At 50.2% G+C, this 16239-nt stretch overlaps 1 protein-coding gene across 2 annotated transcripts; it reads left to right on the top strand.

Moving 5' to 3' along the window:
* Positions 1-7311: 7311 nt before the first annotated feature.
* LOC133341395 (sterile alpha motif domain-containing protein 15-like) lies at positions 7312-13105 on the top strand. Of its 2 annotated transcripts, none has more exons than XM_061549962.1 (3): positions 7312-8743; positions 9705-9803; positions 10796-13105. In XM_061549962.1, exons 1-3 carry the CDS (start codon positions 7460-7462, stop codon positions 10979-10981), a joined length of 1569 nt encoding a protein of 522 aa, XP_061405946.1. In that variant the 5' UTR covers positions 7312-7459; the 3' UTR covers positions 10982-13105. The 2 variants fall into 2 exon arrangements, with proteins under 2 accessions (XP_061405946.1, XP_061405947.1); XM_061549963.1 differs by having other exon boundaries at positions 10767-10896.
* Positions 13106-16239: the final 3134 nt, after the last annotated feature.

Raw genomic sequence — 16239 nt, 5'->3', positions numbered from 1 at the left:
GACGATCTTCCTCCTGAGGTCGGCTTCACTTCGGCGGAGGGAGAGATCCATGAGGGCCCGGGTGTCGAGGAGGTTGCCGCTGCGTCCGCCCCGTCTGCGTTGAAGGACGAAGATTTAAGATGGACCCGAATGGCGGAGCAGCTGGCGACTCTTAAAACCGTCATCACTGAGTTGTGTGACCTTGTCACGCCAAGGGCGGCGTTGGAGGGGGACGGTGGTGATCGGCAGGAGCCCGGATTGTCTTCGATGGCGCCGCCATCGGCCACGCGGCGTGAAGACGCCATCTTGGGCGTGGCGCACCACGGAAGGCGGGAAGCCGCCATTTTGGGGCCGCCGCGAGGATCGTCCGCCATCTTGGCGACACCGCGTTGCGACGCCTTGCTGAACTTACCGCCGGAAGAGTCAGCGACGGACGGAAGCAGGCCAAGGGGCCGCAGTCGTCACCTTACAACCGTCAAAGAGTTCTCCATCGGGGGCGATTGGAGTGCGTTCGCCTGTAGATTTTTGGCGGCGGTACGTACGGCAAGGTGGACGGACGCTGAGGCACTGGAGGTGCTTCCGACTCTTCTTGATGATGAGTCCGTTCGTTTTTTTCGCTCTATAAAAGCTGCGAAGAAGAAAACTCTGCGTGGGGTGTTCGATGAAATGGCGGACGCGTACGAGCCACCGGATGACGCCCATCGCCGCTTCGTGCAGCGGCAACGCGCACCGGAGGAGTCGCCTGTAGCGTACAGGGGCGCCGTGTTGGAACTCGCTATGGCCGCTTACCCGGAGACGGAGCCTGACCTGCTGGAACCTCTCATCTTGGGGAAGATGTTGGAGTTATCCCGGGATCTGGGCATTCCTATGCCGGCGTGCGGTCACGAAAAACTCACATCCCGGGCCGCGGCCAAGTGTTTGGACGCCCAGTTCAATCTCCGCCGCTGGAAACAAGTCACGGCGTGGACGGGCGGTCCTGTCGTCGATGGGGGGGCCGTAGGGTGGGACCCTACAAAGGCCGTGTACGTGCCGGATGCGACCGGCCCAAAGGAGTTGTCGGCCGCCTCCACTCCGTGGCCGGCTCGAAGCGGGCCAGGGCCGCGGGCTCCGCCGCCGGCGCGGCCGCGTCGGGACGGGGTGCCCGCTGCGCGCCGCCCCGACGTCGACTGCTTCCGCTGCGGCCGTCGGGGCCACTATGCCAGGGACTGCTGGGCCCGGGTTCCGGGGCCGCCCCAGCAGGAGGCCTCGACAGCGGACGCCCCAAAGAAAGACCCTCCGGCACAGGCAAGTCGGTGCGCACCAGACACCCGGCAAGGCCTGACACCTCACTCATCGCCGTTGTTGTGCGACGCGGATGTTGTAAAATACGGGAGGCCAGTATCTGAGCCTTGTCGCTCGATAACGCAGTGGCGTAAGCTGGCTCGGCGGGTTGTCGCGGCCGCTACCGGTTCGTCCACTGTACCTGGGTCCATCCAAGGGGTGGACGTACGTATTTTGGTGGATTCCGGTGCGTCCGCGACCATTATTTCGGATGTGATATTCCATCTTTTGAACATCCCACCGGGGGCCGTGAGGCCGGCTTACGCTTCCTGCATCGCTGCGAACGGGGGTAGTATGGGCATCGTGGGACAGGTGGACGCTAACATTTCTATCGGGGGTGTCTTGGCCTCGGGCGTTGTGTTGATTTCGAGGTCCCTGGCGGTTCCTTGCCTGTTGGGTATGGATTTTTTGGCTAAGATGCCCATTCTAATTAGAATTAATGAAAATTGCATAGAACTACCGGGGGGCCGGAAATTGGAATTTTTACAGTCCGCCTGGGGGCGACCGGCTCCTGTCGCCCAGGTGCAGGCGCTATCGGAAGTTTCGGTTGATATTCCACCTGGCTCTCAGATGCTCATTCCCTTACGATACCGGAAGCCGGTTCCGGGTCGGCAGGGTGCTTTTGGGATTTTGCTGTCGCCGTCCGCCGCGGTTACGGGCGGCTTAGAGCTGGTAGGGGCGCAAACTATTGTCCGTCCAGATCAGCGCCCGTTTTTGCAGGTGTTAGTGTGTGTGCCGGCTGGTACTGTTGTGGCACATGCCACTACGGCGTTTACGGCTCAGAGTGACCTGCCGGACGGGGGGCTTGTGGGTGGTGTTTCACACGATGGAGGGGTTGATGATCGTTGGATCGCCGAATTATGTGGGGAAAATTCGGCCCTTTCCACCGAGCAGCGTTGTGCGATTCATAAATTATTATCGAGCTATTCCGATGTGTTTAGCTCGGACGATTTGGACTTGGGACGCACCTCGCTGCTCTCTCATCATATCGACACGGGGGACGCTGCCCCTATCCGGTTGAACTCGCGTCGGATGAGTCCGGCTGAGCGTGAGCATGTTCGAGGGGCAGTGGAAGACATGTTGAAAGCGGATATTATATCTCCGTCTAATAGCCCATGGGGCGGCGCCTGTTGTGTTGGTTAAAAAGAAGGATGGTAAATTGCGATTTTGTGTGGATTTTCGGAAGTTGAATAAAGTGTCGGTGGCAGATGCGTATCCCCTGCCGCGTATGGACGATTCTCTCGACGCCTTGTCAGGGGCTAAGTTTTTTTCAACGCTAGATCTCTCTTCGGGCTTCTGGCAGCTCCCCCTTGACGAGCCCTCGCGAGAAAAGACAGCTTTCCGTACGCCGCAGGGGTTATTCCAATTTAACTGTCTTCCGATGGGGTTGAATGCTGCCCCTGCCACTTTTCAGAGGTTGATGGAGTTGGTATTGACGGGGTTGCAGTGGGAGACATGTCTCATTTATTTAGATGATATTATAGTCTTCAGCCGCACATTTGATGAGCATTTACTGCGGTTGGAGGCTGTATTCGCCAGAATGCGTTCTGCTAATTTGAAATTCAAGCCTAAGAAATGTCATCTACTGCAACGCTCCGTTCGATACTTGGGACATATTGTTAGTGCGGACGGGGTGGCCACGGATCCAGAGAAAACTGCGTGTGTCCGGGATTGGGCAACCCCGGCCACGGTGGGTGATGTGCGTCGGTTTCTGGGGTTCGCCTCATATTATCGGAGGTTTGTTCCGAATTTCGCTACTATCGCCAGGCCTTTGCATCTCCTTACTGGGAAGGGGCATAAATTTGTGTGGGGACCGCCGGAGGAGGCGGCGTTTCGGAGCCTGCGCGATTTACTGGCTACTGCGCCGACGTTGGATTATCCGGATTTTGAACATCCCTTCATTCTGGATACTGATGCGAGTGACTCTGGTATTGGGGCGGTGTTGTCCCAGTCAAAAGGTGGTGTTGAGCGTGTGGTGGCGTATGGGAGTCGGGTTTTATCTCCCGCGGAAACCCGTTACTGCGTCACTCGCAGGGAACTTTTGGCTATTGTGTTTTTTCTCCGACAATTTCGACCGTATCTGTACGGTCGGTCGTTTATTGTCCGCACGGACCATGCGGCCTTGCAGTACGCTCTTAAGATGGACCAGCCATCCGGACAATTGGCGAGATGGCTGGACACGTTGCAAGAATTCTCCTTCCAAATTCACCATCGGAAGGGTGTGCGTCACGCTAACGCGGACGCACTGTCCAGGTTGCCGCAACGATCCCCTTGTGCGTGTGCGTCGGGGACGCATAGGTGTGGACCGACTCAGCCCCCCCCTCAGCCTGTCGCGCTGGCAGTGGATGTTCTCGAAACTCCGCTTACACCGGGACCGGTTGATGGGGGACCGGCTGACGGGATTTTGCGTCTTCCAAGGTCTGTGTGGATTCGGGAGCAAATGTTGGACGAATCTTTGGTGTCGTTACGAAAACGAACGGAGAAGGCGGGTAAGGAAGTCGGTGCGGGTGGTATTTCGGAAACTGCTCTCCGAGATGGGTTACTGATGTGGAGGGAAGGGATACAGGAACACTGGCGTCTCGTTGTGCCTGCGTCATTGCGGTATGAGTTGGTTAGATCTTTGCACTGTGACACACTTTTACACCTGGGGGTGCAGAAAACCCTATTGACGCTGCAACGAGACTATTATTGGCACGGCATGACGACGGATGTCGTCGGTCACGTTCGCGCGTGTCCCGATTGCGCCCGCCGTAAACCACCTAAACATCCATATGTTCCGCCGATACAATCGATTAAAGTATCTCGGGTTAATGAGCTGGTGGCGTTAGATATTTTGGGACCCTTTCCACCATCCGCTAAGGGAAATAAGTATTTACTGGTGGGGGTTGAGTACCTCTCTCGCTGGCCGATGGCCTGGCCTTTGCCTGACCAGTCAGCGGCGTCTATCACTGACGCCTTTCTATTTGGGTATGTAATGGACAAAGGGGCGCCGGAGAGGCTCCTTACGGATCAAGGACGTAACTTTTCGTCCAAATTGTTGGGGGAGGTGTGTGCGGCTCTTGGAACTAAAAAGATACGGACGTCCCCCTACCACCCGCAAACGGATGGTATGGTGGAACGGTTGAATCGGACTCTGTCCGCCATGCTGTGCCATACAGTCGGGGAAAATCAATCTGATTGGGATTTGCATATCCCTGGGGTGCTTTCGGCGTATCGCATGACGCCGCACGCGGCTACTGGATACTCGCCGTTCTTCCTTATGTACGGCCGTGAGAATGTTCCGCCGATTAATGAACAGTTGGGAACCGGCGCGAGGGGGCCTGTTAAGCCTCTTCCTGAGTATATTAAGGACAACGTTCGGCGTGTCGCTGAGGCGAGGGAAAGTGCCCGCATGGCTACTGCCAAGGCTCAGGCCAGGAATGAGCGGTGTGCCCGACGATCAAAGGGGGAGTGCCCCTGGAAAAAGGGGGACCTGGCCTGGCTTCATTGCCCACAGGTGCGGCCAGGTACCTCTCCTAAATTACATAGACCTTGGCAGGGTCCGGTCCGCCTCATTGAGGTTCCAAACCCACAGTCGGCGCGTGTTCAGGTTGGTTCACGGCGCTGGTTCGTGCATACATCCCGGTTGAAGCCATACATTGCCCCGCGGCCGGATGCGTCATCTCCCGAAGTTGCCTTGCCGGGGTCTGTTGCTGCCGACTCGCCCTTGCCTGTGTCTGCTGACCTTGCGAGAGCGCCTGTCGTACCCTTCACAGACAAGCCGGCCGTGACAGCGCAGGGAGGAGGACGTTCCGCTCGTGGGACGTCGACTGGAGCCGCAGAACCCACGGGACCTGCAGCTCTTCCTATCCCTCCGCGGACGCGAGTACGGGATGTCTCTGGACGCGAGCGGGACAGTGGCGGGCACCTTCAACTTGGACTTGCCTAGGTAAATAAGGCACACCAATTATGACAGACTGTCCTATGTGTAATGCGGGCGTAAACGGCCCTCCGGAGGTGCCGTCATGAGGGGAGGAGTTAGGTCACGTGGGGGGAGAGGGGTTGAGCTATAGAAGGAGGGGAACCGGAAGAGGATAGGGAGTGACGGGGAACCAGGAACAGAGAGAGGCCACGAAGGGCGAAGCGGAGTGTGGCGAGATCGCCACGAACACGGAGGCAGCGAGGGTCGGCACCGTTGGCCAGCGGTGACCGACCCGAGGCAGCGAGGAGGCTGCAGTCAGCAGCGGGGCTGCACAGAGAGAGTGGGCAGCGGGTCTGCATACGGTGGCAGCCAGAGGGTCTGCACATAGGGGTAGCAGCGAGTCTGCAGGGAGGAGGTTACAGTAGATGAAGCAGAGAGTCAGAGGGAAGGAGAAGCTATAATAGCAGTGAATAGCCGGGGGCTACAAATACAGAGTTATAACAGAGTGCCGTGTGGGTGAAGACGAGAACCCAATAAAAGACACGAAGACAGAAGGAAGTGTCCGAGTCCATTTATTACATATGTACAAACATTATACATACCCACACAAACCCGGCGTAACCATGTCTCCCTTCAAAGATGCTTCCACCCAATTGGCCACTTTATTTAGCCTTGTTATTATAAGATTCAAATAAATTTTAAAATGTAACCTTGTTAAACAAGGTTGTGGGGTAGAGTCACGGCGTAGTGGTTCATGCACTGCGTTTTAAACCCGGTGACCTGGGTTCGATTCTCGGCCATGGCTATAACATCAGCGGAGAGCGATATTTGAATCCGCACTTGCCAGTTTGGGGAAGTATGGTCAAACTGTCGGTCATGTTTTTGATGACCCAGGTCGCGCTCGCAAATCAGCGTGTTTTCGTCTCTTTTTTGCTCTCATCCAATTAAAATAAACTTAACTCCATCCAGCAGTGGATTGACAACCGTTCTGGACTCCATATACATATCTCAAATTAAAAAAAGGGTGAAGCTATTTGGCTGCATTAATAAATAAATAAAACTCTATTATAAGATTCAAATAAATTATTTTGCTATTTTGATAGTCGTAATAAATGTTTTAATGTTTTAAAGATCAAACTCACGGATATATGTTTGAGCAGGATCTCAAGTTATAATGCTTGTACATATTCATCCTTTCTTTGGATGAGTGACTTTCCACACCGTGCGAATCGTGGGGGGTTATTTCACCGTACGTCACCGCTCTGGTCGCTATGGGTTGCTGAGACTGTAGTGCGCCTTTTGATGTAAGCACGGAGTGTACGAGTCTTAAATTACCTGGTTTGCAACGGTAAATGCCAAAGACCAGCTGGTTCAACAGCAGAGTTCATGATCATGAGAGTGGCAGTTTAAACCCTTACCAGGGGGCAGAGTCGACACGGCCCTCTCATCATCATTATTCAATCATCATTATCATCTATAATAATCTTAACAAATAATAATTAATTACATGAATATACATTTAGCAATGATAGTAGTAATCAATATATAATAATTCAATCATACTTTCCTGTTATTCCAAGAATAATAGTAATGATACATTTAAAAAAAACATCATATGACAATCATAATAGTAATAATCAATAATTGCTCATTCTTTGTTAGCAACATCTGGTGAGACTGCACGTTATTATACCGCACTCGCCCATAGGAATGTGGAATTTACACCACTGGCTCAGGACCTAGCCATGGGCGCTGGATAGGCCAATTGGCCATGAGCCATGAGAAATAGAAAGAGACCCACACAAATATATAGCAAAATATACAATGGCACAGACAATTAGACTAAATGTATCTATGACAAGGGTATAGACACCAACACAGACACATTCTGACAAAGACAAAAGAAAGATCTTCCGTTAAGCTGTTGGAGCAAGTGCTGTCAGCCAGCACACATCAATACAGACACACAGCTCCACCGACACACACACAGAGCCCCAGTCCTACCTCTTGCCCTGAGCAAACATCCACTCCGTTGCTGCTTTGGGGCAACAACCTAAGCCGGGTCGCTATGGTCGCAGCCGCGTCCCGGGAGACCAACCAGGCAGGCAGGGAGGGATGGATGGAGACACAGTCCGTGGGGTGAGGTGAGGGCAATTTATGGTGAGGTCTGGGCAATGGGTAGGGTAAGGTATGGGTTGGGAGTTTGTGGTGAGGGGTATAGAAGAGAATTGCTCAATGCTCCGCAGATTCACGTGAGCCATGGCCGAGAGAGAGGAGGATGTGGATGTAGCCGAGGTAGAGGAGGCATTGCTCATGGAGACACAGGCGAAGACTTCTAACGTGGAGACACAAGATGGTGACTCATTTGTGGAGACGCAGCGTGATACACAATTGGGGACGCAAGAAGATGCTCGCGCGGAGACGCAAGGTGACACGAACTCAGGGACACAAAATGACAAGGACACGGTGTCGCGCAACGACGCGTTGGAGGCACCTGGAGACCCACACGTGGAGACACACGCGATCCTAATTGCGGAGACAAGAGATGGCACACACTTGGGGACACGCCGTGACCAAAATATGGAAATACGCGGAGAAAAGCAGTTGGGCGCATCGGGTACGTATGTGGAGACACCTGACGACAGGAAGACGAAACACGAAGATGATCACGTGGAGACGCACGAAGACACCCACGTGGAGACAGATGAAGACAATCACCTGGAGATACGCGAACACACACACGTGGAGACATATGAAGACACCCACGCGGAGAATACAATTCTGGAGACACGAGACGAGGCAAGCTTGGAGAAACTGGAGAACACTCTCCTGAAAATGACACGTGTGGAGACACGTGAAGACACACGCGTGGAGACAGATGAAGACAATCACATCGAGACACGTCAACACACACACGTGAAGTCACGTGAAGGCACCCACGTGGAGAATGTTGAAGACAATCATCTGGAGATACGCGAACACACACACGTGGAGACACATGAAGACACCCACGCGGACAACGCAATCCCGGAGACACGAAGCGACCCAAGCTTGGAGAAACGGGAGAACCCTCCCCTGAATAACACACGTGTGGAGACACGTGAAGACACACGCGTGGAAACACAAGGTGTCCAAAACATGGAGGCCCGTGGAAGCAAGCAAACAGAGACACATGGTACCTACGTGGAGACACACGGAGACAGATATATAGAGGCATATGAGGACACACACGTAGAGACACACGGAAACAGATATATAGAGGCATATGAGGACACACACGTGGAGACACACGGAGACAGATATATAGAGGCATATGAGGACACACACGTAGAGACAAATGAAGACAATCGCGTGGAGACACACGGATACACGCACTTGGAGACAAAGGGAGATGCTCAAGCGGCCACAGAGGAGGAGCATGATGATGATCGTCGTGATGAAGAAGATTATGGGAAGGCTAGGTCCTTCAACCCCGACTGCCTTCATTGGGGATGCGAGGAGGTGGCTGATTGGGTCAGCAGCCTTGGCTTCTCACAGTATCGGGTACTTAGTGAGTGGCTGTCTTGCCTATTGAGTGACTGATAAACTGATCGATTTGCTCAATGACTTCTTGCCTGAATAATTACCTGTCTACACGTGCCATTAAATGCCCACCTGTGTGTCTATCTGAAATGTAATTTCTTGCATGACTACCTTTCTGACTCACAACATAACAGTCTCACTATTATGCTGGCTGTCTTATTAACTGCCAAAATGGTCGAATAAGAGCCTTCCTACCTGATTAACTTCCTAACTGGATGATTGACTGTCTTAATGATTGATTTACTAAATGTATGCCTCTGTGATTAACTACTTGATTAATTACTCGCCTTTCTTCCGGTAGCGCGTTCATTATTTGTTGTAAAAGTTGCCGGTTCGAATCAGCCACCCGAGTTATTAATGCCACAGTAGACATCTGTGCATCGACACTATGGCCAAAATTTGGTCAAAAATTCAAAATTTCAAATAACTGAATTGCGATTATACACATCGCAATCATTGTTCCAAACTGCGAAAACTTGGCAACACCCTCCTGGCGTCACGGTGGCGAGATGTTAACTACCTCGCCTGGTATACAAGAGGGCATGGGTTCGATCCCGATCCTGACGCCTGCTGTATATTTGGAGTTCGCATGTTCTCCCCGTGGTAGCGTGGATTTTTCACCGAGTGCACCCGTTTTCCCCTCCAAATTTTGAAACATGCATTTAGAGCATTTGGCCGTTATACATGTTCACATAAGCCACTTCGTTGAGCTATCATTTGTGGACAGGTCGCTTCTGAAAAATATATATATGTAGCTCAGTGTGTCTTACCTGGTAAAAGAAAAGTTTTTTTTATAGTTTAGTTTAGAATAAGAGTCATGAGACGCAGTGATGTTTTCCTGGGTAAACCAGCGTAAGAATAAAACCACCCACCAGATTACCTGATTAACCAACTGCATGGTGCCCTTCCGGCCTGTCACAAGGAGTGCTTCATGAGTAACCACGTGGATGGCAGAAGACTCATCCTCATCAACTGCTCCTCGCTGCCTCGCCTCGGGGTCACCGACTTCAACCACATGAAGGTGAGTGCGAGCGGGTAGGGTCAGCATGTTGAGGTTACAATTCAGCAAAAGAGTCGGGGTTAGGATTGAGGTGAGTGTTGGGATCAGTGTTCAAGTTAAGTTGGTCGGATGGGCGGGTGTGTGGATCGGTGTGTAAATAAATTGATGGGTAGATGGATAGGAGGGTGGGAGTGTGAATGGATGGATCGGAGGGTGGGTGTATAGATAGGAGGGTGGGTGTGGAGATAGGAGAGTGGGTGTGTGGATGGATGGATGGAAGGGTGGGTCTGTGGATGATGTATGGGAAGGTTGATGAGTGGGGCCATGAAAAAAGTATCTTAAATTTATCATTCTTTTGTAGCCGAGTGGGTTGGTTAAAGTACTGTGTAAATATAGCCAGGGATTCTATCTCGGCTACAGCAATGTTCCCTCAAATATGGTGCTGATTATTTTCCTTTTCAATGTGTCCTCGCACGAGGTAGCTCCAGCCACCATCCTCATGTTCCCTCTCCGTGGAATAAGTGAGCATCCCACCCACAAAATTACTCTGCTTCCCCCTCCCCCTCCCAAGTTGACTCGTGAATGTCTCCACGGTTTAATTTCTCACTCGAGTATTTTCCCGATCGCTGATAGACTGGCTCGCAGTAAACATTATCGGCGCAAGGCACTGCCGTGAGAATACAAAGTCATAAGACAAACATTATATCCTGCTCAAATAAGCGTTGGGGTGGTGCTCCTCTCGTGTTTCCAATCCTGAGCCACTGGTGGAAATTCCACATTCGAGTCTCCCCATAGTGACCCCCCATGGAGAGATGACGGGCCCACAAGTTACGCAGACCCACGATAATTCTATATTATTCGGTATCATTCTTAATATGATTATTGCTGTACCCGATACACACACACACATACTCACACCACCACTTCAGTATCCCAAGGACAAAATAAGGCGACATGGATGTGGCGCTCTGGGACTATCTCCAGGTGAAATGAAGCACGGAATATTTCTGTAGGAGCTGTGTCGTGGCGTGCGGGTCCTGCTGGGGGTGCGGGAGCCCCCCTTCACCCGCAGCATCTACGAGCCTCGACGGGAGCCGTGGGGGCTCTACCTGGAGGCGAGGGCTCGCTCGGGGGCCCAGGCCGACTCGCTCACCTTCGAGCAGTTCGTGCAGGGGCAGCTGTACGCCAAGATGGAGTAGACGATGCCAGAGTAATCATAGAGCAGGGCTCTGGAACGTTTTACTTGGCGATGGTCGAAAACGGAACGTTCGCAAAGCTTAGACGGCGCAGCCACACATACACACACCTTGGTTATTGTCGCATTAAAGGTAAAGGTGCGGACCTGCAATTTCCTGTTCAGGCCACTGCTGGCAGAAGGGTCTTCACGCCGGCCAGACGTCTTGGAAGAGGTAGGAGTAACCCACACTCTGCCCCACCACGCACGATCTGGAGAGTATACGTTTAGACTACTCGGTGGGCAGAAGTGAGAGTATGCAGGGACGGGATTGAATAAACTTGCACCATTTTTTCAACTACCGTGCCGGGAAATCGAACTAGCAACGTATGTGTGTTGTTGAGCTTCTGTCGCACCGTACGTAGCCAACCGTGCCAATTATAAGTCCAGTGCTGCTAACCATTATACCACGGGGGCATCCCTGTTTTCTTCTTATAATGAGAAAAAAAATGAGGGCTCGCCTCCTCTGAGTGACCTACATTTAGGAAGAAAAAAACGCTCCCCCCCCCCCCACTTATTTGAGTAAAAACATGTATTCACTGGAACTCTTCTGTGTGCACCCACGTATGTTTTTGAATGACCTGACAATTATCGTGAACCCCCGTCATTCTGCTGAACCGAGGACACGTAAGATCTTGTTTTTGTACAGATTTCCAAAGAAGGCCGTGATGGTAAAGTTAACAAAAAAATATTTAAAAATTACGGTCTTAAATTTCGATTTAAAGCTTTCGTGACTGCAAGGATTCATCTTCTCGGTTCTTTCGGTAAAGTCACGTAGAAGGGAAGTAATAAAATAATAAAAATAATAAAACATAATAAAATAATATAATATGCTTTATTTTTATTATTGTATTACTTCCCTTCTACGTGACTTTACCGAAAGAACCAAGAAGATGAACTACAGTCTTCTCAGGTCGATTTGTGCGGCTAAGATGCAGTGACGGATACATATCGTGTGCGGACCGTTGATGTGGTGGCGGGTCGTATGAAATGAAGTCGCGGGTCATATCTGACCTGTGGACAGCAAGGTCCCTTTAGCCCCCTGTCGGAGATGCTTAGCTGGGTAGCAAGGAGACGGCTGTGATGGAGAGTCTTTGGGCCGTGTCGATGACAACGAGCTGGCATCGCGGATGACGTCTGGGGTTGAGTCTGGGTTTCAAACAGCCGAGATTAAACCGGGTTTTCTGGTGTTGTGCTTTCAAGATCTCAGCTCGAATATCGACGACTGCTCACTCTAAACATCACATGACGTTTAATTTGGCTTATTCCAGCGCGGAGAAAAAAATGTCGCTGTTCGACTGACATTCTGTGCACGGCATAGGTATATCTTTAATGTGGACAAGTAGCCTACTCAAGTGAATTCAGTCTTAGTTTTGTATAAATCGTCTCCCGGGACCGTTCTCCGATAGACAAAGTGGTGCACTGCTCACTGCGTATGTAATTAATGGAGATTTCTTCGTCGCGTGTTATGATCCCGATATCACTATTTGAAAAGGAAAATAATTGGGAGTAAATTAACGAAGAACCCAGGGAAGCATTGAAGTAGTAGTAATCCAGTAATTGCCTTCATTATGATTGCACTACGGGCTCCGTTGTATTAGTTAAAGTTGATTCACTTCATGCATTGACCTCCCAGCGTTGGCTGAACCAATGTCAGTGTAGAAATACAACAAGAACAAGCACGTTTGCTGCTCATAAAGACATGCCCTCTGCATGCACGTTGCATGTAGAATGCTCTCTCAGCCGTGTCCAAACTACCAGCTCACAAGAGCTGAATGTGGCTCGTATTACTGTTTAGGCCACCAACTCATATAGTTGAAGACACGGGGGCTGTTGCGCATCTATGCGTGTCGTTATTTCTGCGTTGCACACCTGTACGCATTTCCTGTTGTGGTGTGGTTATCTAATGACTGTATATGCACAAAGTGTTGACTTGAAATCAATATCAAGTGAGCATCCTGTACTGTGACCTTTTCACAGTCATTGAGGCTGCAATGAAAGCACACTCATCAAATGTGCCCTTACAGATCTGTATCAGTGCAGGCAGTCAGACATGCACTTACAAATACTACACATTTCCCGTTTAGAAATATATATTTTTAGCTAATAAAATTAATAAATAAAACATGATCACCCTATTGTCACGCATGTTTGGTGTTTGCCAAAAAGCTCGTGTGCACGTGTTTGCTGCAGATCGTGACTTTAGTTTTATTTTTGTTTAACCAGGTGAGATCTCAAGAGACCAGAATCGGTCTAATTTGCAAGAGTGACGACCTCTTTAATTTGCCGGTAGGGAACGGTCATTTTCGAATATACAATGGCCTCCTATTGCGTATGACGTCGGGGAGTCTTGAACGTCCAACTGTGAAGCAGACGGCGCGTTTTGATTATGGCTATTAAACCCGCGGTATTAATCAGGGTGGCCACTCGATTCGAACCGTGAAGCTCCACAACAAGTGGCGAACGTTCCACCGCTCGGTGATATAGGCCTACACTTATAATCCTCCACTCATTTTGTGATTCTATCGTGCGCTTTGGTCCCAGTATTCGTTGGCGGTAATTACCAGAAGATGGCAAATTCTGACGTGAAATCAGGATCGCTATGGGCAAAGCAGCAATCATCCACATCATCAGCAGTCATGGCCAATCCACGGCTGGATGAAGACTTTCCCAAGGCGAAGCCATCTCTCACGGTTATGCAATGTGGCAATTGAGTAACAAAAAGCCAGAGGGCCGGCAGACAAGGAAGCGTCTCCTCGGTGGCTTGAGCAATGTAGAGAAGCTACGGGGAAATAAAACAGCAAGCACAGGGTCGTGCTTGGGCCAGGAACCTGTTTTAGGCAAAGAACACTGTATATGATTATACAAATTGTATGCACGCGTTACCTCGTAGGCTAAACACTCAACGAGACGAGACATACCATCAACGACATTCCTGAATAGGTATATTGATTGTTATGTAATCCAACTCAGGCATGGTAGGCCAAGTCGACTCCATTTGAATGCGTCATTGTATCACAGTCGCCGCCCGAACTCGTCGCATCTCGGAAGCTAAGCAGGAATTTAGGCTGGCTTAGAACCGACTTGAATGGATGTCTGTCGGTGGCTTGCCTGATGCTGCAGGTTGTGTACTTGTGGGGATGCGAAAGTGTGGCCAGGAGATGGCAGTGGAGTCACCCCCCTTGTATACAGCGTATACCGCTTTTTTATTTAATTCAATGTCTGTTATTGTCGTTGTTGTCGTATCCTCAAATCTTGTAACTCAATTTTAACCCACTTTCCAATGTGGTATCGACTGCAAACTTCGTATAGTTACGTCTTACTGATGACAATACTATATTCTATCATAAAAAATGAAAAATATATATTTTAAACAATATTTTTACACGCTTTCTATTAACTCACTGTCGGTTCTTGTTGTCGTATCCTCAAATCTTGTAACTAAATTTTAACCCAATTCCCAATGTGGTATCGACTGCAAACTTGGTATACTTACGTCATACTGATGACAATACTATATTCTATCACTAAAAAAAAAAACATTTTAAACCATCTTTTTTATATGTTATGTTTCGGCTTAGGTCTAATTGTCCACGCTCAACTTACGTTGGCTGTAAATCACCACGCTTATGGCAAGCCTCGGGGCCACTTCCTGGAGTCGTGGAGTTCTGCCATTACCAGTACGGTACATTTCATTAAAGCGTGTTTAAAAAAAAAAGTATTTTTAAACATTACTTATTTTTTACCCCGGGATCTCCGGTTTTCCTCCAACGGGTATAAACTCGCGTTCATCGAGTTGGCCAGAACATTCCACCAATAATAGCCCCAAGGCAGCAACCACCGTGATTCGTGAATGCCTTCCCGCTTGCTCTGTGGTTTCCCACGTCTGTGAGTGAAATCTGTGCGCATTATCCATGCTACGATTGTGCCACGCATCTCGCATGCGAACATCATCCACGTCACTTGGCAAAAAATATTATCGAGCGAGCAATTTCATCTCGACGTCATGGAAGAAGAAATGTATTAAATAAAATCCCACAGGCAACGAACGGACAGCTCCCATCACGACACCACCCACAGTGGGGTGGAGGGAAATGTCGGTTGTTGACACCGAATTTGTGTGACAAACCACCAACTGGGATCGAACTCGGATGGGTTAAGGTCAAAGGCCCGGGATTCCAAAGGTTGTGAATCGATCCGAGCCAGCGGACCTCAAAGGGTGCGAGGTGTGTGGGTCTGTGTGTGTAGGGGGTGGATGAGTGGGGTAATTGATGCGATGGTTGGGTGAGCGAGTGTAAGTGGATATCTAATTGTGTGGGTGGTAATAAAACGTGAGTTACATCACGTGAATGTAAATGTGTCGTACATCCACTTCCACCCGACACAGCCAACATTATCAAGTTTTGTCACGTTAACAAAACGTGCCAATTTGTTCCACAACTTTAGCAAAACCGGTTGTCTGTTGTAGAGAAAACCCACAAAATATGTACGAGTGAGGACTTCATCAGGAATAATATTGGTCGCAAAAGCCTACGTGTTGCCGTAATCGTTTAAGTTGGAGTGTCGGGTGGGAGGTGTGTGATGTAAAAGCGGACGGGTGAGAACATGAACATGCGGTGTGGAATTGTTTGTCTTGCTAAGATGAGTGACTGAGCGATTGTCACTTCGGGTAGCCGGTTGAGTGAGTGAACACATCATTGTTGCGACGGGTGAGCGAGTGATTGCGTAATTGTTTGGATTGTGCATCATTCGGTGATTGAGTTGTGTGAGAGGCATTGGGGGAGAAAGTGGGCAACACATTCCTGCGGAGGGAGCTGGTAGGAACGTTGGGTTGCTCGGTCAATGGCCAGGGTCAACGGCGGCGTGGTGTATTCCGCAAATATGCCCGACTGTGGGGGCGGGCACAAGCCGGCGTGAGTAGGTTAAACATTGAGTTTAATAAGGGCACCACGGGGTGACCAGCCCCTCCCCACCCAGCCCCTCCCCACCCAGCCCCTCCCTCCACGACGGACGGACGGACACAATAATCCCCAGTGGGCTGGTGTAACCAGGAGGTTCCTACCAGTAAAATGTGTTTTTTATTTATTTAATGAGCTTGAGTTATGAGTGCGTGTGTATATATGTGATTGGTGAACGATTCGGTGAGTGGCTGGTTGGCTGAGTTCCGAGGTGTTTGGATATCAGGTCTTGGTGAGGGAGTATGTGAGTATGGGTAAGATTGTA

Source organism: Lethenteron reissneri, chromosome 11 (genome assembly GCF_015708825.2).
Source record: "Lethenteron reissneri isolate LAM-NWPU_2019-01 chromosome 11, ASM1570882v1, whole genome shotgun sequence".
NCBI lineage: Eukaryota > Metazoa > Chordata > Hyperoartia > Petromyzontiformes > Petromyzontidae > Lethenteron > Lethenteron reissneri.
This window is presented reverse-complemented; position numbering and strand designations above follow the sequence as displayed.

Coding starts and splice junctions, on each gene's coding strand:
- LOC133341395 (XM_061549962.1), top strand. CDS start 7,460: ATGGCCGAGAGAGAGGAGGATGTGGATGTAGCCGAGGTAGAGGAGGCA. Junction 8,744..9,704: donor TTGGCTTCTCACAGTATCGG/GTACTTAGTGAG, acceptor GCCTGTCACAAG/GAGTGCTTCATGAGTAACCA. Junction 9,804..10,795: donor CCGACTTCAACCACATGAAG/GTGAGTGCGAGC, acceptor ATATTTCTGTAG/GAGCTGTGTCGTGGCGTGCG.